At 45.3% G+C, this 26,846-nt stretch overlaps 1 protein-coding gene across 1 annotated transcript in view; it reads right to left on the bottom strand.

The window, feature by feature from the left end:
- The window catches only part of KIF18A (kinesin family member 18A), a 189,645-nt gene that overhangs the window by 11,501 nt on the left and 151,298 nt on the right, over nt 1-26,846 (bottom strand). Inside the window, exon 15 of the mRNA XM_068261422.1 lies at nt 2,868-3,276. Within this exon, the coding sequence (XP_068117523.1) occupies nt 2,868-3,276 (409 nt within the window). The remainder of the gene's footprint in view (nt 1-2,867; nt 3,277-26,846) is intronic.

The following is a 26,846-nucleotide window of genomic DNA, read 5'->3' as shown; positions in this document are numbered from 1 at the left end:
TGGTAGTTTAAATAAATATAACAGCCTCCAATATCTCTTAGGTCAGTTGTCCTTTAAAGGATACCTGACCCAAGGTAAAGCTACCCAAGCTAAGTATAGAGGTATTTTCATGCTGGATCCTCATACCTCTGTGCGTTGTGCCTTCCGCACCTCGTTCCCCATAACCACTCCTTGAAGAATTTGACTTTTGGTTAAAGTCAAATTTTCAGACAGAAAGAGGCGGGCTTGCTGTGATGTTCTCTACCATCACCTTTCTATTCCCTCCTCTTTCGGGAGGTGAATGGGGTGGGAAGAGGAGGAAATAGATGGGCCTGCCCCATCCAGTCTGAAAATTAGACTTTAGCCAAAAGTCAGATTATTCAAGAAGCAACTACAGGAATCAGAGTGAATGTGTATTCAGAGTATTAGAGAATTGAAGATGGGTCTCCCCAGGTTTACATGGAAAAAAACATAAAATTGTGTGAAAGAGATGTTTTCTAGCCACAGAAGTAATTTAAAAGATGCAGATATTTTACTATTAAAGGATACTGCAGCCGAAAGGCTGCAGAGAGATAAAACCTGCATTGTGTAGGTAAGGAAAAGTACATACTCACCGCTCCCCACCGTCGGGTCCCGCTCGTCATCCACAGCTCCCGGTACTGGCCGACTCTCCTGACCCCTGACCCGGACATACTGCGCCGCACATGCGCAGTATGTCCTGTAATCTTCGCTTCTGACGTTGCATCATGACGCCAGAAGTACGGACACTCCTGAGCCTCCTGCGTGTGCGCTCCAGGGGCAGATTAAGGCCTGATCTGATGGGTAGGAGTGCTAGGGGGTGACAGGTGGTGATTGATGGGTGTCTCAGGAGGTGATTAGAGGGGAGGATAGATGCAATCAATGCACTGGGGAGGTGATCGGGGGGGGGGGTCTTTGAGGGTGTGGGCGGGTGTTTGGGTGCCCGCAAGGGACAGATTAGGGTCTGATCTGATGGGTAGCAGTGACAGGTGGTGACGGGGTGATTGATAGGTGATCAGTAGGTGATTACAGGGGAGAACATATGCAAGCAATGCACTTGGGAGGTGATCAGAGGGAGTCTGAGGGTGGGGGCGGATGATTGGGTGCCCGCAAGGGGCAGATTAGGGTCTGATCAGATGGGTAGCAGTGACAGGGGGTGATTGATGGGTGATCAGTGGGTGATTAGAGGGGAGAACAGATGAAAACAATGCACTTGGGAGGTGATCTGAGGGCGGGTCTGCGGGCGATCTAAGGGTGTGAGCGGGTGATCAGGTGCCCGCAAGGGGCAGGTTAGAGCCTGATCTGATGGGTGGCAGTGACAGGTGGTGATTGACAGGATATCAGTGGCTGATTACCGGGGAGAATAGAATAGATGTATACAGTACACAAAGGGGGGGGTTCTGGGGAGGATCTGAGGGTGCGGGGGGGGGGGGGGGGGGTGATCAGAGTCTAATCTAAAATATAGCGTTGACAGTGATTAATGGGCGATTAGGTGCAAACAGTGGTCTGAGGGGGTGATCGGGGGGGGGGGGGGGGGTCGGGGGGTCTGAGGGGTGCTGTGGGCGATCAGGATCAGTGTGCTTGTGTGATTACTACAAGGGCTGCCTCCTCCCCTGGTGGTTGCTTGATCACTGGGACCACCACGGGAGGAGGCAGCCAGTATAATACACTTTGTATATATAACAAAGTGTATTATACACTTATTAAATGGAGATCTAAGGGTTAACAACCCGCCGGCGCTGCTAATTGGCCAGCGGGTTGACGTCGTGGGTGGGCGGAGCCTGACGGCGGATGCACGCGATCCCCAGCTAATTAGTCCCCCAGGTGCCGCCACCGATCGGCGTTACGTGGTCCTGGGGGAGCCGCTTTCCGCCGCCCATAGGTAGTGGGCGGTCTGCAAGTGGTTAAGTTACCCATAAACCTGTCTTGACGGTGCCCAAATAACCAACTGAGCACTGTCATGGCTGTAATTCACTTTACGCCAGCTGTTCCTAAATTTCCAGCGCGGTTTTTGCATGACTCGGCTACCATGTCCCCATGCTGGATCTACAGCTGACCACTGTTCGCTCACCGATATACCTACATATATATGTACAAGTACCAAAAAACATACTAGGTAATCTAGGTATTTTTCAACTCCCAAGGACAGACAAGGCCATTATATATTTCTATGGGTCTCCATCTCGATTAGTAAATGTTTGCCACTCTTGTATTGGGACCAACATATTTTGAATACTTTTGTATACAGTACTTTGAGCAGATTGTGTAGGTAAACACTCATACATGTTTGGCGACGCTTTATTGATTTCTCTCTTTTATTTGGGAGATTGTAGAAAACTGTGCCCAAAGGAAACCCTAACAGACACGGAGAACATTCATGCTCCTTGTAGATATTGTCCTGGCTCAGGTTTGAACGTGTAGCCCCACTTAAAATTTTAAAGGGAACCTAAACTGAGAATTATATGGATTTTCCTTTAAAAAATAATACCAGTTGCCTGACTCTCCTGCTGATCCTGTGTCTCTAATACTTTTAGCCACAACCCCTGAACAGACATGCAGATCAGGTGCTCTGACTGAAGTCAGACTGGATTAGCTGCATGCTTGTTTCAGGTGTGTGCGATTCAGCCATTACTGCAGCAAAAGAGATCATCAGGAGTGCCAAGCAACTGGTATTGTTTAAAAGGAAACATCCATATCCCTCTCAGTTAAGGTTCCCTTTAATGCTGTGTCTGTTAGAGGTTTTTTTCTTCTTTTTGGGTCGTTGTATGCTATGATAGGCTCCTGGATTTCAGTCAGGCCACACTGAAAGCTTTGCCATTTCTGTTGTTGGGCCTACACCAACTCTACATGCTCATATAGAATACACATACCTCTGTAGAATGCTGACAGATGGATTTGTCTCTGTTTCTCCTAAATCTGGGTTGCTACTGCTATGGGACAGAACAATCGTGGAGTCCAACTGTGGCTGTTCAGAGTTCGTCTTCATCTGGAATGTAAAGCCCATCCTTTGACAGTCTTTATCATGAGCCATAAAGCTGCTAATGTTTGGTTGATTTTCACCAGCACCAGAGATTGTTTCAGCATGTGTGCTGAGGGTAATGGTTTTATTTAATGTTTCTGGGGTGTAAACAATCGGTTGCAGCTCTGCCATTATCGAGTCCTCATGCTTATTCGTCTTGGCAGAGCAAGGTGCTGACTGAGGGGAGTCCATTAGTTTCCTTCTGGTCTTCCTATGGGGCAAAACATCCAGTTGTTCTGGAGCAACATTTTCTTTCAAACCTATTAAATGAGTTAAATCAAAATAACGTGTTAAGAGCATAGTTGCTGTCAACTACATATTTAGAAGAAATCGGTAAAAAGTGTACCTGAGGTGACATGATAAAATAGACGTGTATGTACAGTTCTAAGCATATAAATAACTAGGCTCCTTTTTTTCTTTTTCTGCCTAAAAGTTATGGCAATATTTAGGCATGCAAGTGACAGATTCTCTCCAATAAGGACTTGTAGTTGAGACTACAGCGTAACTCTCACTTATAAAGAATTAGAGCAATAAAAAAGTTCAGGAGACAAGACAAATAACATTTATATCGCGCTTTTCTCCTGGCAGACTCAAAGCACCAGAGCTGCAGCCACTAGGGCACACTCTATAGGCAGTAGCAGTGTTAGGGAGACTTGCCCAAGGGCTCCTACAGAATAGGTGCTGGCTTACTGAACAGGCAGAGCTGAGATTCGAACCCTGGTCCCCTGCGCCAGAGGCAGAGCCCTTAACCATTACACCTTCCAGTCCATATATTTTAGCTCTGGGACATGGAAAGATTGTGCCATTCAACAGAGGCAATAAAACATTAAATCTACAAGTATTTTTACATTTTTAAACAAAAAAATAAAACTCTGGGTTCTCTCAGAGTTCTTCTCAAAAAAAGGGGGGGGGATGTGCAAGTCCTTTTTAGGAATTAGAGGCTAGATACAATTGTTTATCTCATCAGCTTATCGCCACCTCACATCACCCTCTATCAGTATTTACTTGTATTTACACTTGTAATGTGATTGAAAGTTAATTTCTTTGTTTCATTTATCACTATTTAGCTGCATGTTTGAGTCACAGCTTACATTCAGAAAACTCAATTACAGCTTCAAGTACTGTATAGTTACTAGATCACTAACAAACCATCAATATTTAAATGACAGGATATTTCCCTTCATTTTTGAAAATGTCAAATCTGTTCATAAGGGGTGGGGGGAGAAATGCATTCTAAAGGTGTGTTCAATGCTTTTGCTGATAAAAAAAAACAGAGTTGAATGTGACTTATATTCTAAAACCCCATATGCCAACACTAATTTAATAACAAAGGCTGTTAATCACCTAGCATCACACGCCAGGTATTACTCATACATGCAGCAAATCTTTACAACAAAGAGGCAGAACTGCCTTGAGTAACTATGGCTACCTATCTGTAATGTCACAAGGGAGCAGTGTGGGTGAATTTCAAACTCGTGGTCTCTGTGGTAACCTACATTTGTGCAACTCAATAAATATTAGGTCCATAAATATATTTGCGAATGCTGCTAAGGAAAAAAAACAAAACACTTTGGGTTACTCAAAGTTAAAACAAATAGATATTAGATATTTACAATGAAACCACAAGCCCATATGTACATTCCTCAATGTCATTTTTTTATTACAGGTGATGGCTTTATTGAGACTTTTCTGAGACAAATAACTGGAGGGACTCCATACAGTACTCGATTTCCAGTATGTTCTTTTGTGACAGTTTTGGGTGACGAGCAAATATGAGCGCAAGTGTCCACTGAAGTCACTGAACTCCTATTCAGCAATCTGCAGAGCTGGATAATGGGGATGAGTGAGAACGCTCACGTGGAAAGTGAGAGCATTCTGCAGAGTGCAGGATATACAGGGTTAACTCACCGCAGCGCTGTACTGCTTGATGCAGTGTAACATTATGGGTCGCCGATCTACTGCAGCTCCCGACCCACTGCCAATAAATATCTTCCATCCGGTGCCAATAGTGTGTACATGACCAAGTACCCGAGGTGAGAGGTATATGGAGGCGAGTACGAAAGGATTCACAGCCGGGAGAATTGGGTGAAAGATACAGCCAGTATGGCTTATCCTGCTGATGCACAAGTTCCCGGTGACGTTAAATACTATTCCCCATCTAGGTCCACGTGGATAGTGGGGAATGATGTAATTCGGCTTCCAGCTATTGCAGGGTTTTAAAAGTAACTTCAGCTCCATCTTCTGATGGCACCAAAGTTACTCACTGTGCGCCACTATAGCTGTAATTCCTATTATGGTCTATGGTGGCACCGGCTGCTCCCAAGTCTCCTGCGCTGGTTCGTGCGTGTTTGTATGGAGGCTGCCATATTTTGTTTTCTTTTAAATAATACCAATTGTCTAGCAGACCTGCTGATCTTTCTGGTCAGTAGTGTTGGAATCACACATCTGAAAATAAGCATGCAGCTAATCTTGACATGTTTGTCATAAACCTCTGATCTGCCTGCTTGTTCAGGGTCCATGGCTAAAAGTATTACAGGTAGAAGACCAGCAGGATGCCAGGGAACTGCTATTGTGTAAAAGGAAATAAATATGTCAGCCTCCATAAGTCTCTAGCCCCGGGTTCCCTTCAGTGTGTAGGAAACATTTCTCAGCTCATGTACAGCGCTATGGAAGATGTTGGAGTTCTACAAATAAAAAGTCATAATAATTTCCTTAGGATTACGCATTGATGTACACAGGTCCTGGATTTCCTTCTTTTGATCTATTATCTCTAGTAGGAAGAAATGCTTTCTCCTTAAAATGCCTTTTTAAATCTGATGTTTAAAAAAAACAAAAACAAAAATACACTGCTAGCTGGTATATTACTGGAATGGGGTCCTGCTCTTGTATTGTATTGAAAACCATGCCAATGTTTCAATTCTCACAATAACCTGGGAGATGTTGGCATACGCTTAATATGTCTTAAATGACAAACTAGATTACATACAGGACTTCCTCTGAAGTCTGAGTCTTCCTTTTTAGTGGTGCACTGTCCATATATAAACCATCTACAATGGAATAGAGCGAGAGAGAGCTGCCCAATCTGAACTCTGATAAGTATGTGGGAGCCTGGCAATTGGCATGGAGTGGTTAATATATGGCTGCCACACCTTTTGCCTGGGATGCAGTTTTTGTAAGGGTCTTTGGCCCAGTGCACACCAAAAACCTCTAACAGATCGGCAAAACACTAGAGGTTTTTGAAGCAGATTTTAGAGCAATTCCTAGGCATGTTTAGAGAGGTTTTCTAAACATGCCTAGCGTTTTTTGAAGCGTTTTTGTGTAGCAGATTACAAATATTGTTACAGTAAAGCTGCTACTGAACAGCCACTAACAAAAACGCCTGAAAAACCACTCTGATCTGGCGTTTTTCAGAGCGTTTTGCGTTTTTCCTATACTTAACATTGAAGGCAGAAATGCCTCAGAAATCCCAAAAATTATGCAGCCCAGGAGTTTGCGTTTCTGCTAAAACCGAACCGCTCTGGTGTGCACCAGCCCATTGAAATACATTACCCAAGCGTCTCCTCAACTGCAAGCGTTCCTAAAAACGCAACCGAACCGCTCTGGTGTGCACTAGGCCTTTGTGTTTGTCCGGTTGGCTGATGGAAAGGGGATGATTTCATACCCTTCACAACGAAATTCAATTATTTTATATGGTAGAAATGTACACATTATTGTTACGACGTTCTGGGCTGTGTTTTTTTTTTTTGATACAATTATGCTCTGTTTTAAATAGAATAGAGAGAGGAGTCATTCTGCTTATAAGCTGCCTTGCATCAGAAATATAGGCTATACTGTCCAAAGCTTCTGTTTATTAATATTAAGAGTTCTGCAATCACAATCTACATAAGAGTTTTGTTTAGATTTTCTTAATGGGCGTTTTCGTTGTGGATGATCTATGGGTAATAATTCCCTAATTATGAGCAGATAAACAAATCCACTTGTGGTTATGCTCAAAGAATAAGGAAAAAAAACCTCTAGATACTAGACACCTACATTAGGTATAATTAGTTTCTGAGGCTAAAGACACAATTGCTATTAAGGGTGTTCACTGCAGCTAGCATCATTTTCAGTACAAATCACACTATAGTACATACAGCTATAATTTAATCCATTTACACCTTTTTATCCATGTCTAGTATTTAGATAACCACAGAACTTGACCGTATATGATTGTACATTCAGTTTAATCAATCTCGTGTTATGACTAAGCTTATGTGTTTCCTACAGTTCACATGGAGAAATTAGTTTGCAGATGTGTAATGTTTTTTATATTCACGCAAGTTAGGCTTGGCTATATACAATATAGAAGATGGGCACTATAGTACAGTATATGAGTGGGGAAAATTTTATGTTTTACAGCCAGAACCTGAAGTCTAGCCACTTTGGGTTCTGGCCGTCCAAAACGCGAAGTGGTTACAGCGACCAATGTCAGAAATTACTTGTTGCCGGTGGCTCCAGCTCCTCCCTCTCAGCAGACGGCCAATAATTAATAAGAAAATAGAGTCCGGTGGCTCCGGCTCCACCCCCGCCCCTCCTCTCGCCACAGGCAGCTGGTATCCCCTACACACTCGACCACTTCCCTGCTACGGTTTGTAACTGCAGGGTAGTATGGAGGGAAGTATGGAGAGAAGCAGGGATTTGTGCCAACTTTCATTTTTTATTAAATTGTGAAATGGCCTCATAAAGGGAAGATAAAGAAAAAAAAAGTGGCCAGTTTAACTCACATAGGGCTTCCTCCAGTCCTTCCGTGCCCTTATCATTCAGTGCTCCTCGGATAAGCGGTAGTGCCCTTCTGACAGCTGAATGTGAGGCCCCAGGCCGATTACCTCCTGGTAGCATTCCAATTGACGGTAGTGGTAAGCTCTGGTGCAGTTTGTAAGAGTTGGAACTGTGCATGCGCAAAACAATCCTGACAACAGGAGCGCAATCAAGGAGGAGCAGGGCTAGCCGTGACGCCCAGCTTTTAGGGCACTGCTGCTGAACAAAGCAGCGTGGAATGATGGCAAGGGACCAGGTGGATTTCTGGGGGCTGAAGGAAACCTCAGGTAGGTTAAACTGGAATATTTTTATTCACTTTATCAATCCTTTAAAAAAAAAAAAAAAAGTCTGAAGCCTCCAAAAATACCTGTTTTTACTTGACAGCCCTCAGCATTAATGCCATAGCCGAAACACCGCATTCCCGCAGCTGAACGCTCAATACCCCCGAAATCCCAGGGGCAAATTTCCGGGCTCCTTCCTGGAAGTGGCAGAGCTTTGCGCAGTAGTTCTGCCTCTACTCGCATCAATCTGCACGGATCTCTGCCTCCTCCCGCCCCTCTTAGTCTTCTTTCACTGAAAGGGGCAAGGAGAGGCGGAGATTGACGCAACTGGAGGCAGAGCTACAGCGCAAAGCTCTGACTCCCCAGGGCAGCAAAATCCACAACCTGGAAAGTCGTGGAATTTTGCCCTGGGATTTTGGGGGTATTAATTGAGCATTCAGTCGCGGGGATGCAGAGTTTCAGCTATGGCATTAATGCTAAAGAGGACTGTCAAGTAAAAAAAGGTATTTTGGAGGCTTCAGACCCTCTTTAAAGAGACTCCGTAACAAAAATTGCATCCTGTTTTTTATCATCCTACAAGTTCCAAAAGCTATTCTAATGTGTTCTGGCTTACTGCAGCACGTTCTACTATCACCATCTCTGTAATAAATCAACTTATCTCTCTCTTGTCAGACTTGTCAGGCCTGTGTCTGGAAGGTTGCCAAGTTCTTCAGTGTTGTGGTTCTGCTATGAACTCCCCCATCCAGGCCCCTCTCTGCACACTGCCTGTGTGTTATTTAGATTAGTGCAGCTTCTCTCTGTTCTATTATCTTTTACAAGCTGGATAAATCCTCCTCTGAGCTGGCTGGGCTTTCACATAATGAGGAATTACATACAGGCACAGCTGTCTGCACTCTGCAGGAAGAAATAGCCTGACACTTCAGTGGAAGATAGCTGCAGGGGGAAAGAAACACACAAATGATCTCTTGAGATTCAAAAGGATGGCTGTATACAGCCTGCTTGTGTATGGATGTATTTTCTATGTGTGGACATACTGTACATCAATCTACTTCCTGTTTTGGTGGCCATTTTGTTTGTTTATAAACAAACTTTTTAAAACTGTTTTTAACCACTTTAAATGCGGCGAGGAGCGGCGAAATTGTGACAGAGGGTAATAGGAGATGTCCCCTAACGCACTGGTATGTTTACTTTTGTGCGATTTTAACAATACAGATTCTCTTTAAGTAAGATGGCACCTTTGGCCCGTCCTTACAGTATGCTTTTTTGGTAAGATTTGGTGGGGGCTGGGGACTCAGCCAGGCCCTGGGAAAATTCGCACACTCTAGACAACTGCCCAAGTTGCCTTGTGGATGATCCAGTTTTGGTGACCGCAAAAGTGGGAAGAACAAAAGGTAGATACAAAGTCATATTTTCTAAAATTTGCATTCCTACCGAAACCACTACCCTAGCAGCTGGAACTAAACTAGAACTCAAAACGTCAAATACATTACTTGTGAGGGGGAACAGCTATGCACGGAATCTTGCAAACTTCCAACGATGAGATCAACAATAGTATCTATAGCCCTAATCCTAAATAGGAATTCCTAGGAATCTCAGTCTTATTTTGTATTTAAAAGGTTAAAATCAACCTTTAAACTTCTGACTATGTCAGGTACATGATGCTATTCTTTTTCAGCTCCTGCACAGGCAAGTCTTGAAGTATTGAGTCTTGTCACGTTACTCTCGCAAGATTTTCCTCAGCCACACACACAGGGCTGTGGAGTGGGTACAAAAATTAACAGACTCCAACTCCGACTCCTCAGCTTATGAAACCACAGACTCCAACTCCAGGTACCCAAAATGGTTTCGACTGCTCAACTGACTCCTTACTCTAATACTTACCAAGGATGTGGATTTGTTACAAAAATTATCCAACTCCTCAGTTTATGAAACCACCGACTCCAGGATACCCCAAATTACTCCGACTCCACAGCCCTGCACACACAGATTTCATGTTTTCTAATTAGTTATCAGTACACGGACACTGGGCAATAATAAAATTCAGTTTATTTAGATGAGCAGCCCATCGCAGAGCCTGGGTAGAGCTAAACAAAAATAGTTCAGGTTTGCTTTAAAATGATTTCATACAAAATTTATAATTCAGTTTAAATGAAAAATGTTGTAGTTCAGTGCTGAAAAGGGCATGTTAAGCATATGGATAAAGCAGCAACATGCTCCGAAATCGTGAGTATTAAGATTGGGATTTTGGTAAGATGCAGAATGACATTTTACAGAGGAAATGGGGGAAGACAGAGGAACAATGGTGCTTTTGTTGACAAGAAAAGCCACATAATGAGGATGGATATTAAATATGTTTCTTTAAATATGAAATAATGACCACTGTTTAACAGGTGGCCAGCGCTCTGCAATTTCCGCGCAAAGTCCACCTTCCGTTCCCACATCTTGAACTGATTAAGGAGGAGTATGGACTCAGCAAAAGGTGCAACTGGATCTATATAAATCTTCATTTAGTCTGTAGTTCAGGAGGGGTGTGAGGTCCTGAGAGTCACCGATTTGTTTCCCCCCTATAACAGCAATACTGTGAGATTTAGTATTTTCCCACACAATTCAGCTCTGTTCATTACTCCAACTTTTACAGATTGCCTCTACTTGAGATATGGATTCATAAAGCGCCAACATATTCCGCGGCACTGTACGAAGGAAGAAAAATGGCGTACAGAACAATACAGAAAATGGTGTGCACCAATATACAAAATACAGAATTGGTAGGAAATTAAAAAAATTGATAATTACAGTGATTAAAGTAACATGAAGAATAAAATATATAACAAATTGCAAGACAAGATAATTAACCAATTGCAAGACACAAAAGGGTGAGAGGACCTTGCCAGTGCAAGCATACAATCTAAAGTATTAGAGAGGAATAAGATATCGGGTAGGATAAAATATCCACACCTAGTGGTAGTGTGTTTTAGGTTATCTAGTAAGAAGTACAGCTTGCCAAGAGGTCAAAGGGGGATGGCCTAAGTTAGAATGTATGCTTGTCAGAAAAAAAATTAGTTTTGAGTATTTACAGATTTCAAAATTTGGAGAGTGATAAAGGATCTGAAAATGTGCACTTTGATGAAAAAAAACATGGGTTCCTCAAGCAGCCAATAATTAGGCCAAAAAAAGGGATCATTTTGCCTCTAGTGTTATTGTAGCAGTAATAAACATATCTAAGATGGCAGCAGTTGTTCACTCGACCCAGGAAGTACCTCCGAGGTCACGGCTTTCGATTGGAGGAAGCTCTCGGAGGCGGGCAGCGGCGGAAAGAGAGGCGGGGAGCAGAGATAGAATGACAGGCTGCAGGTAAATACAAGGCTAGTGACAAGCAGATTGTCAGCCTGGTGCTTTTTTTTCATGGGGGCACAGCAGACCCCAGGGGGACTAGAGGCGGCAATAGCGAGACACAGAGGCATGCGATTATGCACAGGACATGCCTCTGTGTTCTCTTAAGATTAAAAATACCCACCGTGGGTTCTCTTTAAAGTGAACCAGAGGTGAAAAACTGATGAGATAATTATATTTACCCTCTTAAAAAATACTTTAAAGTATGCCTTGGTTTTCTTTTATATTTAAACATTTACAAAGTAGGTTGAATATTTTATGCCCTGTGTCCGCATCGGGACAAACCGATCCGCTGATCCCACAGCCAGCCTCTGCTGCACGTCCTCATTCACGCGTCCAACAACATCACCATCCTGCACATGAACAGTACTAGATTTTTTTCCTTTTTGTACTGTGCATGCGCAGGATGGCGACAGGAGCACAGGGTGTCTGCAGGGGGCTGGTAGAAGCCCCAGGTAAGTTAAACTCTTTCCCCCCCCCTCAATTAAGGTTCCCTTTAAGTGTCCCAGAGTTAGAAAAAGGTCAATAGTTCATTTAGTTTATCTATCCCTGCCCTCAGAAGTTGTATTCTGCCAGGAAAACTCTAAAGCCGCCCATACACCTAACGATTTTGCCGCCGATATACAGCAGATTCGATCACTGTGATCGAATCTGCTATGAAATCGTTGTGCAAACACTGCCAGAATGATCGATTCCCGTCCAAAATCAATCGTTCCCGATTGCAGTCAATCCGTCCGTGCGGAAGATTTCCCTCGATCGCCGGCGGGTCGGGAGTGCGTCGATAGCGGAGTTCGAATGCCCGACGCTAGCTGCAATATCTTACCTGCTCCGGGCGGCGCGACTCCCCCTCTGCCCCCGCAGCTTCTTTTCCGCCCCGGGTTCCGGACCAGCTGCTGCTTCATTGAACTTCCTGTCCCGGCAGGAAGTTTAAACAGTAGAGTGCCCTCTACTGTTTAAACTTCACCCGGATAGGAAGTTCAGTGAAGACAAGCCAGCCAGACAAGAAGCTGCGGGGACAGAGGGGGAGTCGCGCTGGCCAGAGCAGGTAATGTATGTGGGCGGTGTGACGAACATTACGGAAAAGCCGTGCGCTAGCGCCATCGACTTTCGCATAATCGTGCACAGTTCCTGTCAGTCTTGGGTAAATGCACAATAAATGTCAATTTCCCTCTCTCTTACTGAGTACAGTAACCTCCCCCACATCCTGTTCAGGTCAGGACAGAATTCACACGTGGCTAGCTCCCCTGCCGAGAAGCCATTTGGTACATAGCTCATCTTTCCCCAAAAGGAAAACCAGCTCAAACTGGTTGAGATTCAAAATTTCCCTCCAAGCGTATAGCTTCACACAAAGGGAACGTTAACTTATTAATAATTCAAAATAGGTTTGTCACAGCAAGACCAAAATTACATTTCCTGATACCTAGGAAACAGGTCTATAATTCACATGAATTATCATTCTCTAGCTATCAGGAATCAATTGAGAAACCGCTTTATCCGGCATGCGTAGAGCAAATTCGTTAGACTAGGCGTGTATAGTCTCATTTAATACAGAGTCGCATGCTGCTTATGAATATGGTCTCGGATCTGCGATGCACCCATCTGGGGCGGAATTACACAAATTATTAATAATTGGTACATTCCTTGCTCCAAGTCTGTGGGTGGTAACCTGACTTGCCAGGAGGTAACCCTGCCTCCAACACACCTACTTTCCAGGTAGTGACCGCCCCAAAACTCTGGTCAGTAAAAAGCGTTTGCAAGGAACTCCACCCAGTTCTCCAAATTCCATCGACTAAGGAACGTCTATGCCGGCGCTAAGGAGAGCCAGCGCCTGCAGTATACAAAGGACTTTTAAACTGAATGCCTACTTTTAAACTGGACTATTTTCTTCATGATTCAAATTGACTGCTCAGCTAACTAAGTAAGAACTTTCTGATTTTATTCCTTTTTTTTATTTTGAAGCTCTGTGTTTTATATGTTAATAGGTGTATATAACTGTATGTAATGCATTTGTGTTATTAAACGTTTAAAAATCGTTTAGCGGTTATGACCTGTGGCTGAACATACACAATCGTACCTATTCTCCTGAACTCGCTACCCTGTGTTTAATAGAAGTATACACCTTTATAACCCGTATGCGAGAACCCGGCCCAGACATAACGATCTGACCCAGATTCTTGCATACTGCTAGGGGTTACTAAAGTGTTCTCGAAGTCCTAGTAAAATTACAGTAGCGGGCTGTGTAACTCGCTTGGTGGCAGATCTTTGAATTGTATATGTGTGTGGAGTGATTCGGTTGGTATCAGAACGCTCCCTTCGCGAGTCAGTTCATCAAATTGCGAATGCGGGTTACCCTTCGTGATGAACAAATGACCGTGTAAGAGGATTTCTGACGCTGATCGATTTACCCCACCCGCAGACCGGCTCGCGGTCTGTGACATCTGGTTGGCAGCTTTTTGGGATTTGTGTATGTTCAGAACATCAACGGCAACGTTATTTGATTAACCTGCCAGAACAGATCAAAAATCTGTGGTCGATAACCGGTGCATTACCATTTATATAGACTAAACGTGTAGCACAGAGTTCCCCCCCCAATCTCTTTTGCTATCCTATCTTTTATTTGGCAAAAATGGCTGCAGCAAGATACAAGAAAATGTCAGTGGCAGACCTAGCAAACTTGTGTGAGGAAAAAGGCATTATGACGTATAGAAAAAAGAAATCGCAATTGATTGACGACTTATTGCGACTGGATACCCAGCCGGAGCAGATGCTGGGAGAGCACACTCCTGGTTCAGACGGTGCTGTAACTGGGGCAGAGGAAAGTGAGCGGTTGGAGCAAAGCAACCCACTTCCAGACCCAGAGGAAAACGGTACCGCGTCTGAACCGGTCGCTGTAACTGCTGAGGAGCATGGTGGCCGGCAGGAGCCCGCCCATGCCAACCGTTCCTGTGTTCCTGAGGCTGGAATGCAGCATGCTTTACAAAGACTGGCGGATACAAATCCTGAGCTGTACATGCAGATTGTCAGAGAAAATGCTGACCGTGCAGAACGCCAGGCGGAACGGGAAGCCTCGGAACGCCAGGCGGAAATGGAAGCCTCAGAGCGAGAAGCGGAACGGGCAGAGCGCCGGTGGCTTGCTGAGAGAGAAGCGGAAAGAGAGGAGAGAGCAGCCGCACGCAGACATGACCTTGAAATGGCCAACCTGCGAGCGCAAGGCCAAAATCCCTCGCAAAGTGCTCCGGAACCCCGGCCCACAGCAGGCCCGTTTGGGACTCCAAAGTTTAAGTTCCCAGAAATGGAGAAGGGAACCGACCCGGACACTTATTTACACTCCTTTGAAAAGACTTGTCGTCAGCATCATCTGCCCCAGGAGCAGTGGGCGAGATATCTGACACCCAACTTGCGGGACAAAGCGCTTGAGGCGTTTGTGGACTTACCCGCTGAGAAAGACAATGACTATGCTGCGATAAAAGCTGCAATTATCGCCAAATATCAGTTGACCCCAGAGGTCTATCGCAAAAAGTTTCGCTCCCTGCAGAAAGGCCCCACCGACTCTTACACCGACCTGGAGAGTCGCCTGCTGACTGTGTTCAGGCAGTGGTCACGGGGCCTCAAAAAAGACTCTCACCAAGGTCTGGAGGACCTCATCGTGCAGGAGCAGTTGCTGAACTGCTGCACTCCAGATGTCCGGCAGTTTGTCTTGGAGCGGAAGCCTGAATCCGCCAAAGCTGCCGCAGAACTTGCAGACACTTTTGTGGCCACCCGTGTGCCGGACAGCCGCAAACCTCCAGCCCAGAGCTGGAGAGGGGGGAGACCTATGCAACCCAGCTCTCCTCCCCCTGCTAACCGTGGGAATCGGGTCCCACAGCCACAGAGGCCGGATGCTGCACCTGCTACTCATCCGCCTGATGCCACATATGTTCCGAAGTGTTACCACTGTGGACAGAGAGGACACCTCAAGTCTGCCTGCCCCGAGGTGAGGACGCCGTCTCCAGAGCCTAGCGCAGAAGTGGCTAGCGCATCCTCTACTGCACACGCCTACCTCGTCATGGGAGCAGCAAATCCTCGACTTTCCGGAAATCATCAAGTCGTGGAAGTTAACGACCAGATCGCTGTTGGTTTCCGCGACACAGGCGCAGAGCTTACCTTGGTTCGCTCTCATCTTGTAGCCAGGGAGAATTTCCTGCCTAATGAGCGTGTCACACTTTTGGGAGTTGGTGGCACACACGCACGCATCGCCAAAGCTCGTGTTGTTCTCGATTGGGGAAGGGGCCGCCAGTCAAAAGTTGTGGGGGTGACAGATGACATCCCAGTGCCTGTGCTGTTGGGCACCGATCTTGGCACCCTACGATCCTTTTATGAACCTGTGATCAACACCCCGGATTGCCAGTCTGGACCCACTCAGGTACTGTACAAGCTTGGGGTGGGACAGAGGGAGGCAGCCAGGGTAATGGTACCTAGCCCTCCTAGGGAAGGAGGGAAGGAAGCGGTACCTGTTTCTAATGGACAGCTGTCTAGTCACGGTTTGTCTGACTCTAAACCTGTCACTGTTGTTCCAGATACCTGTGTACATGTGAAAAATGAACGTAACTGTGATGTTAATGTTGTACCAGATGTTGCTAATAGCTTTCATGCTGAATCTCACAGTGCTAAAAATGATGTATGTTTAAATGTGACAGTCTCTAATCTAAGAGGTAACAGTCTTGTTTTGCCTGGGTCATATCCGTCCAGGGCAGTGGAAGCAGGCCAGGTGTCAGAGCAGGCAGCTGGGGGCCTAGACCTCCCCTCCTGCTATGACAGCCAGAGTGCTCCACCATTGTCTGCTGTTAACAAACAGCTGGTGGAGACAGGCCGTTCCTTCCCTGTCTCACCCTTGCATGTCTTCCCCTTGCAGAAGCAACCCAGTGCAAAACTGCCCACAGGTCCACCCTCTATCCTTCCTGGAGAAGGGGCAAGCCTCGCCACCCAGGTGAAGGCAAATTCGTTTTTAAAATTGTGCTCTAATGTTCACCTAGGTTGTGCTGACCAAAATGTTGTGCCAAGGTGTAGTCAGTTAGAGCAGGGGTATGCTACGCTGCTTCCAGATTCGCAGGCTGACACCCGAGAGTCAGGAAGTGACCCGGATGTCAGCCAACGACTCTCTCCCTTACAGGAAGCGCTATGCAAACCCAGCCAGGCCTTTAGAGGTAAGCCTGTTGGTGTGCATCGCACCGTCCGCAAAGCGGACACTGGGACACACCGGACCATGAGGCCTTACGCTTCTGGTGAGTTGTCTAACGGGCAGTCAGATAAGAAGTCGAGAACCCGGTCAGTAGCTAAGCGCCGCGTAGAGCGGGTCATGCAGACCCACTCTGTGCGTCCGGCTGGTAGGAGGGAGATGTGACGAACATTACGGAAAAGCCGTGCGCTAGCGCCATCGACTTTCGCATAATCGTGCACAGTTCCTGTCAGTCTTGGGTAAATGCACAATAAATGTCAATTTCCCTCTCTCTTACTGAGTACAGTAACCTCCCCCACATCCTGTTCAGGTCAGGACAGAATTCACACGTGGCTAGCTCCCCTGCCGAGAAGCCATTTGGTACATAGCTCATCTTTCCCCAAAAGGAAAACCAGCTCAAACTGGTTGAGATTCAAAATTTCCCTCCAAGCGTATAGCTTCACACAAAGGGAACGTTAACTTATTAATAATTCAAAATAGGTTTGTCACAGCAAGACCAAAATTACATTTCCTGATACCTAGGAAACAGGTCTATAATTCACATGAATTATCATTCTCTAGCTATCAGGAATCAATTGAGAAACCGCTTTATCCGGCATGCGTAGAGCAAATTCGTTAGACTAGGCGTGTATAGTCTCATTTAATACAGAGTCGCATGCTGCTTATGAATATGGTCTCGGATCTGCGATGCACCCATCTGGGGCGGAATTACACAAATTATTAATAATTGGTACATTCCTTGCTCCAAGTCTGTGGGTGGTAACCTGACTTGCCAGGAGGTAACCCTGCCTCCAACACACCTACTTTCCAGGTAGTGACCGCCCCAAAACTCTGGTCAGTAAAAAGCGTTTGCAAGGAACTCCACCCAGTTCTCCAAATTCCATCGACTAAGGAACGTCTATGCCGGCGCTAAGGAGAGCCAGCGCCTGCAGTATACAAAGGACTTTTAAACTGAATGCCTACTTTTAAACTGGACTATTTTCTTCATGATTCAAATTGACTGCTCAGCTAACTAAGTAAGAACTTTCTGATTTTATTCCTTTTTTTTATTTTGAAGCTCTGTGTTTTATATGTTAATAGGTGTATATAACTGTATGTAATGCATTTGTGTTATTAAACGTTTAAAAATCGTTTAGCGGTTATGACCTGTGGCTGAACATACACAATCGTACCTATTCTCCTGAACTCGCTACCCTGTGTTTAATAGAAGTATACACCTTTATAACCCGTATGCGAGAACCCGGCCCAGACATAACGATCTGACCCAGATTCTTGCATACTGCTAGGGGTTACTAAAGTGTTCTCGAAGTCCTAGTAAAATTACAGTAGCGGGCTGTGTAACTCGCTTGGTGGCAGATCTTTGAATTGTATATGTGTGTGGAGTGATTCGGTTGGTATCAGAACGCTCCCTTCGCGAGTCAGTTCATCAAATTGCGAATGCGGGTTACCCTTCGTGATGAACAAATGACCGTGTAAGAGGATTTCTGACGCTGATCGATTTACCCCACCCGCAGACCGGCTCGCGGTCTGTGACAGGCGGGCGCAGCGACAGCGCCGCCACCACCACCACAGATTGTGATCGGTTTCATGCTGAAATCGATTCACAATCTGTTTGCAGTAAGGGCAGCCATACGATCCCTCTCTGATCAGATTTGATCAGAGAGGGATTTATCTGTTGGTCGAATCTGATGGCAAATCAACCAGTGTATGGCCACCTTTATGGCTGTAATTTGCTTATCAGTGAGGCTTACTATATTCCCCACAAGGTACCAACAACACAGAAGCTGTCACTTTCATGCCTAGAAATGAACTCTTTCAGGCAGTTTTGTACTGTACACACACACACACTTATCTCATGTCAAATATCTCCTCAGGTACACTTTAAGTATGCTTAAAATAATTAAGCTCAATAAGGCCATGTACTTGTATAACTAATTTTGCTGTAAAATACAAGCCATCTCGGCCACTGTCCACAATTACAATGAGCCAGGTGCAGCCCACACAAACTGCAGCATCCATAACACACATTGTAACAGCTTGGACTATACACAGTGGGGTTAGCATGCCTGCATCTTAAAATAGCATAAAATGAATAATACCAATGCATTACAGTATTGATCAGGGCCTCCACATACACTCTTCAATTTCCCCCTTTAGGTCCATGGGAAAAGTCCTGTCAATTTCCAGCATGTCCAAGTTGCTTATGATCGAGAAAAGGGTACATTTTGAGATCGGTACTGCACAAAATTGATCCCTTTCTCGATTAGAAGCAGATCAGACATGCTTAAAATCAGGTGAGAAATTTCCAGTTGATTTGATGGGAAAATTACATGGTGTGTACCTAGCCTTACAGTAATTGAAACTGGAAAAGCTAGGACCCTCTCGAATAAGACACAGCTAAGGATCCAGGTGCTCTTCAAACACATAGCTACCAACTAAAACATAAGCATTTGGCACAAGCCACAGAGCTGATGAAATCCAGCTGCCAGCGAGCTACACGCCTGTTGCTATGAAGGATAGAGGAGGGACAATGTGCTGCATGCGAATGAGCGATTTCCGGCTGTTCAGGGATCCCTAAAGATTCAGCATGCCAGATTATCAGGTGACTTTGTACACAAGCTAGATTCTTGCCTGAGGTGATCTAACACAAGAGGCCTTGTGAAAAAGGTACATTCATCTCACTATGGGATGCACACTGCTAAAATAATTACTTTTGCTGCTGAAAATCACAATCTCTGAGGCCTGGGACCCACTATGAGGGCTTTGCAGCAATCACAAAGCACCCACGATTTACTGATTCATGGAAGTGCCACAATTTAACCACCATTCCCAGAGCGATCGCAATTTGGCTACTGTAGCCATGAATGTGATCAATTCAGTACCCCGCCTGAAATGCTGCAAGCAGTGTATCACGAACGCTTGTCAATTGGAATGCTGCTAGTGGGATCACCCCCATATGGATCCACTGGTGTCATGCTTAAAATATACTATAAAACAGTATTCAAACATGAATTGCAATAAGTGATTTTGGCGCAGTGGACATGTGGCCCCATTCAGATGTACTGCACCACGCAGCCCCATGGCCAGAGGCAGCTTGAGGCAGTCTGCATTGCTTCACACTGCTTCCTGTCATGTAAAAATGCAGCAAGGCTACCTAAAAACATTTATTCTATTCTTTATTAAAAAGCAATTACGAGTTTTCCCTGGTTTAAATATGATGTTTTAGTTACCCCCTTTTACCCATGTTCCGAGAATGGAACACCAGCAAAAACAAGACGTGGGTAATTGGCTTACCAGCCTGTAAACAGCTGGTGAGTCATCATCTGCACAAGTGCAGGACAACGGCGTTCTCACAGAAGATTATTCACAGCTAAGACATACTTCAAGAAATAAAACACATAATTGCCTTCAGCTATTTTTGCTGCAATTCGTTTTAAAGGCAGGTTTTATTAAATTTTATTTAGGACATTTTTTTTTATTGGTAGCCTTAAAGAGGAACTGTAACGAAAAAACGTCCCCTGGGGGGTACTCACCTCGGGTGGGGGAAGCCTCAGGATCCTAATGAGGCTTCCCACGCCGTCCTGCGTCCCTCGGGGGTCTCGCTGTAGCCCTCCGTACAGCGGTGACGTAATATTTACCTTTGCAGGCTCCTGCGCAGGCGCTCTGGCTGCTTTCGCTCCGAAGGAGGCGGAAATACCCGATCGCCGTCGGGTCCGCTCTACTGCGCAGGCGCAAGTCTCCGGCGCCTGCGCAGTAGAGCGGACCCGACTGAGATCGGGTATTTCCGCCTCCTTCGGAGCGAAAGCAGCCACAGCGCCCCCGCTGGAGCCTGCAAAGGTAAATATTGAATTGAACAGTCGGCACAGTCGCCGGCTGTTCGGAGGGCTGCAGCGAGACCTCCGTGGGACAGAGGACGGCGTGGGAAGCCTCATTAGGATCCTGAGGCTTCCCCCACCCGAGGTGAGTACCCCCCAGGGGATCTTTTTGTTGTTACAGAGTCTCTTTAAGGTACACCAGTTCCTTAATATATTGGAACCAGTTGCCGCTCTTAGTCGGTATTAGTTCTTCCGTTTTGCATATGCGGTCAGCAGACGGAATGTTATGTTTTGTTTTTCACTGGTAACTACAGTATAATATTTACCACTTCTAAAAAAAAATCTCAGCTAAGAGGTCTATGTGGGACTAGTAAATTCTGCATTTCACTGTGTTTGGAACTGCCCAATAATTATTAGATTCTGGGAACAGAGGTCATACATAAAATCTACTTTGTCTAGTTTGCATCTGTTTAACTTGCCAGTAGAGCATAGGTCAGAAAATAGCAATGATGGATACAAAGTAACCAATATAAATGAAAAAGGAGTGCTCTCTGGTGCATGAATTCAAATTTGAATGAAAGATAAAAAGCAATGCTCCTACAAAAAGCGGGCAGGTTACTCGCTTTTCAGATAGATCCTAATAGAACGGACACGTCTCCTCACAGCCTGCGGTAATTCCCTTCTCACAGCGCCGTGGCCTCTAAGGATGATCAATGACATACAAATACTTCTGAGTGCATGCAAATTTATGTAAATGTTTATGCAAATATATGCAGCTTGAAAATGAACCAATCAAGTCCCACCCAGGTGTACATTGATGGGTCCAATTTCAAGCTGCATATATTTGCATTAAAATTTACATAAATTTGCTTAACCACTTAATGACAAGCTGACTTATAAAACCCACCATAGAAAAAAAATACACCTTTATTTCCAAATACTATATTGTTACCATACTTTGTACTAGGGACATACCGTATATTCTGGCGTAGAAGACGACCCCCCAACTTTTCCGGTTAAAACAGCCCCGCGCTTGATTGCCGGTATCCGTCGCGCCGCGCGCCCCCCCCCCCCAGACCCCGTGCGCTGCCTGGCCAATCAGTGCCAGGCAGCGCTGAGGGGTGGTTCCGGACTCCCAATAACGTCCCGACGTCGGTGACGTCATCCCGCCCCGTCGCCAGGGTGACGGGGAAGCCCTCCAGGAAATCCCGTTCTTTGAATGGGATTTCCTGATCGGAGATCGCTGAAGGCGATCGAAGCGGGGGGATGCCGCTGAGTAGCGGCTATCATGTAGCGAGCCCTGGGCTCGCTACATGATCTAATAAAAAAAATTTTTTTTAAAAAAAACTGCTGTGCTCCCTCCTGGCGGAATTTTTTATACCGCCAGGGGGGTTAAGTAGACTGGTCAGCTCTCCTTGTCTACCTGTTTATCAGAGCAGTATGGAAGAATAGATTGCGCTGCCTCAGCAGGGAGATCTGAGAGGCGGTAACAGGATAGGGCGTATCACCCTGCATCAATGACGCCCGGCGTATAAGACGACCCCCAACTTTTCAGAAGATTTTCAAGGGTTAAAAAGTAGTCTTATACGCAGGAATATACAGTAATTAAAATCTTGTGATAACCAGAACAAATAGGCAGATAAAATGTGTGGGTTTTTATGCACAGTAGTCGTGTTCATATTAAAACTATAGGGGATGAAATTGGAGAATTGGTGTATTTTTTCATTGTTTTTCCCTTTAAAATGCATAGAAAAAGTAATTACTGAAAACAAATATCAACCCCAAAAAGCCCAAATAAGATATAGATCATTTCATTGTGATTAGTAGTGATTAAGCTATTGGCAAATGTAGATGAGCACTGAAAGGTGAAAATTGCTCTTGTCCGTTAGGGTAAAAAAAAACCCTTTGGGGTGAAGTGGTTAACCACCTAAGGACCGTAGGCTTACACCCCCCTTGTGACCAGGCTATTTTTTGCTATTTAGGCCACTGTAGCTTTAAGGCCTCGCTGCAGGGCCGTACAACTCAGCACACAAGTGATTCCCCCCCCTTTTCTGCCCACCAACAGAGCTTTCTGTTGGTGGGCTCTGATTGCTCCCCCAAGGTTTGTTTTTATAAATATTTCCTGACTCTATATATATATATATATATATATATATATATATATATATATATATATATTTTACTATTTATTTATTTTTAAACCCGCCAGCCAATCTTAACGATCGGCTCTCAGACATCAGCCTATGATAGCCGATCCCTCTCCTGCCTCCCAGGGGGACGGTCGTGTCACACAGCTTTCCCCAGTACAGCACTGCTGAAGATCGCAGCGCTGTACACTGTAATTACGCATTTCGGTGTTGCTACACCTTCCACAGATTGGAAATACCGCAGGCTGTGAGGAGACAGTGTCAGCTCCATTAGGATCTATATGGTAAGCAAGTAGCCCCCCGCCTATTGTAGGTGCTTTACTTTTTATCTTTCATTAAAATTTGTAATTATGCACCATAGACTGCTCCTTTTTAATTTAGATTGCTTGCATACCCCATACAGCAGAGCTGCCAAGGGGCACTTGGGAGATATCTACAGACTAGTTCCAGTTTTCTGTTGAGCGCTGATTCGGATTGGAGTTGATGGATACAATGTAGGCTGCAATATAGATCTACTGCATTTTTACATATGCAAAAAGTGTTGCTTCCTGTGGATGGCCAATGAGATGTAAATAATTCCGAGTTTATGCAGGATTAGGCAAATTCTATTTGCAAATGTATGCAGTTTTGAAAAAAAAATGTACCAATCAAATTAAACCTTGGCTGGATTTGATTGGTCCATTTCACGATGCATAAATTTGCATAACCGTGCAGCAGCTCAGATTATTTGCATTTCTTTATATCATGTTTTGTTTTATCATTATTTGTTTTTCTTTATATCATGAAACCATAATGCACACATTTCTGTGCAAGTGTTCTCATCTTCTGACAGATCTCATTTTTATTTAGGCCGAGCCAAAAACGGGAAAGCTTCAACTGGAGCTGGCACTTCCGCTGCGCAAGGCTCCGACAAGCAGATCTTCAAGGGGTCCCAGCGCTGGATCCCCCTCTGGTGAGGACGACGTGGGAAGCCTCTTTAGGATCCAGAGGCTTTCCCCTCCCGAGGCAATTATGCCCCTAGGAGGCACTTTTTCTCCTCAGATACACTTTAAACAATTATTTTTTTATTCTGTATGACCTGTGTCTGATAAATCCTCAATAAAAATAAGGTGTGGTTCACAAGAACAGCTAATGGACTAATAACCTGAAGGTCACTCTAATCAGATGTTAGCAGGTGACTGTAGAAACCTTGGGGTGGCAGCGAACAGCAATGCACCTATCATAGTAACATCTAGCTAAGCAGCAATCACCCAGAGGGCGTTACATACCAACTATGTTAACTAAATGTTTAAAGTACACCTGTAACAAATAAACCAAAAACAGCCCCTATGGGGAGTACTCCTCTCGGAAGGGGGGAGCCTTAGGATCCTAATGAGGCTTCTCCCTGTCCTCTGTAGCCTCGGGGATCCAGCATTGGCTGCTTCGAAAATTTCCCCAACAAGCACTGCACAGGCGCAGCAGCAATATTTATCTTCAGAGATCCAGCGCAGGTGTAGTAGCTTTCCATTGGGCTCCGGTGGAAATAGCAAAACCCAATCGGGTCTGCTCTACTGTGCAGGTCGTCTGCGCAAAAGAGCAGACCCGATCGGACACAGCTATTTAAGCCTGAGCCAAATCGGAAAGCCGCTACTGCACCTGGGGGCTGTTTTTGGCATTAAAGGTTTATTTCAAGAAAAATTACAGTCCAAATTTTCCCTCTGCTCGAACAGGTTAGCCCAACCACAATAACGTCAGTGCACAGGCTCCAGCTGAATTGAATTTTTTTTTTTTAAGGGATACTGTAGGGGGGACGGGGGAAAATGAGTTGAAGTTACCCGAGGCTTCTAATGGTCCCCCGCAGGCATCCTGCGCCCCCGTGCAGCCACTCACCGATGTTCCGGCCCACTTCTGGAATTTCAGACTTTAACCCTCCTGGCGGTTAATTTATTCTGCCAAATAGGCAGAAATCCATTTTGTTTCATGTAAAGCTACCAGAGTGGTAGCTACATGAAACACCACCAGAGGGCGCATGTGTCCCTCTAGTGTGATAGTCGCCGGCATCAATAGCAAACAGGGGAACGCGTATATAACGCGTTCCCGTTTGGCTTCTCCTGACGCCATGGCGACGATCGGCATGACGTCATGACGTCAGACGCCTCCGATCCAGCCCATAGCGCTGCCTGGAACTCATTGGTCCAGGCAGCGCAGGGCTCTGGCGGGGGGGGGGGGCCCTCTTCCGCCGCTGCATGCGGGCGATCGTCGCAGAGCGGTGGCGATCAAGCTGTACGCGCGGCTAGCAAAGTGCTAGCTGCGTGTACAGCACTTTAAATAGGGCGAATCGCCCCACCAGGGGCTGAGATATCCTCCTGCGCGGCATAGCCCGAACTCAGCTCGGGCTTACCGCCAGGAAGGTTAAAGTCTGAAAACCACTGCGCCTGCGTCGCCGTGTCCTCGCTTCCCCTGATGTCACCAGGAGCGCATGGCGCAGGCACAGACCATACTGGTCCTGCGCAGTACGCTCCTGGTGCCATCAGCTGGAGTGAGGACACAGCAACGCAGGCGCAGTGGTTTTCAGACTTTAACCACTTCACAACGGAGGGGTTTTACCCCTAAAGCACCAGCGCGATTTGTACATTGCAGCGCTGCTTCCATTGATTTTTTACTGTGAGATGATTGGTTATTGGGGACTGGGGTCCCCATAACCAATCATTGCACTGCAGAGCGGGGGTGTGTGCGCGGGGGCGCGCGATCGCGCGCTGCACGTTTGTTTACATTTCTTTGTTATCAATGGAGACTGCTTCTGTTTGAAGCAGTCTCCATTGTGTCCGCAATCGGCACGTCTAATTGGATTTAGGAACGCTTGTTCCTAACATCCAATTAGTCACCTGCTGTGCTGGCTGGCTGGAGTGTGTGCGAGAGGTCCCCACCCACTCCCAGCCAGTAAACAAACAAGTGCGCCTTTCTCCATCCCTGGGGGTGAAGTGGTGCGCAGAGGGACGGAGAAACTTAGCACTGGGGGGGTAAAGTGGTTAAAGTCTGAAATTCCAGAAGTGAACCAGAGGCGGGCCGGAGCATTGGGGAGCGGCTGCACGGGCACAGGATGTCTGTGGAGGACCATTAGAAGCCCCGGGTAACTTCAACTCATTTTCCCCCGACCCCCCTACAGTGTCCCTTTAACTTTAAAGTGAACCTAAGGTGAAAACTGATGAGAAACAATTGTATCTTCTTACTCCAGTAAGATATCTTACAGGTTTATATTAGGTTTATAACTTAAAAAAAGAAGTTTAATGTTCTATTGTCTCAAGCCAAATATGAACAAACTATTGCCCTTTAGTTTTGCTTTAGCTTGCAGTGCCCTACAGTCCAACTACATTCCAACTGGAGAAAAACTGCCACAGGAAGACCTACGGAAAATGTTTGGCTCTTTCAGGCAGAGAAAGAACAAAAAGGAACACAGCCTAGTTATTTGTATGCTTGGCACTGTACATACCCATGTCTATCTCCTCATGCCACCTCGGATACACTTTACTGCAACCAGCATTCTGCAAAACTGGGTATGCTGAATAATGTAGCGCATTCCACTAAACAGGTATGTTGCTGTGGTGCATCATTAAGTTATTTCAACATCCATTTAAAGCATTTAATTTTCACTCATATCTATAAACCACTATAGGCCACATGTCATTTATCATTTTCTCTCGCTGTGAAAAAAAAACCCCAAAGTGCAGCATAAAAGAACTTCAAAGTAAACATCAGTATAAATGTGTACCCACATTTATAGTTTCTAATGTAGGAAAAAATATGGCAGATTGAATTCTAAAATGGCCCTAAAGCTAATTGTGCGTACTTCTCTCTTCTGATCTTGCAGATGTTCACTTTCATTCGCCAGGTAAACACTAGAACTTAGCGAAACAAAGCAAAAAAAGAAGACAAAATAAATCCCCTCTTTGTCAGGTTATAAATTCAATATTTACATAGCTCCTACATAAAAGAACAGGAGAGGGGCATTTACAGACTTCAAAAAGGCACCACAGACATCCTAAGTGTCCATTAGCAGTGGGCCACTGGTGAAAATAAGCCCATTTGTGTTGAGGCATAAGTTCAAATAACATTTTTTTCCTCAAATTTTCAGTTTCTGCCTCATGCATTCACTTCTGGGTGTAACCCCAATGTACTAAGGTACCAGGTGCAAAATACATCATTGCA

The sequence above is a fragment of the Hyperolius riggenbachi genome, chromosome 11 (genome assembly GCF_040937935.1).
Source record: "Hyperolius riggenbachi isolate aHypRig1 chromosome 11, aHypRig1.pri, whole genome shotgun sequence".
NCBI classification, from domain to species: domain Eukaryota; kingdom Metazoa; phylum Chordata; class Amphibia; order Anura; family Hyperoliidae; genus Hyperolius; species Hyperolius riggenbachi.
The sequence above is the reverse complement of the archived record's forward strand: the minus strand, read 5'-3'. Positions and strand labels throughout refer to the sequence as shown.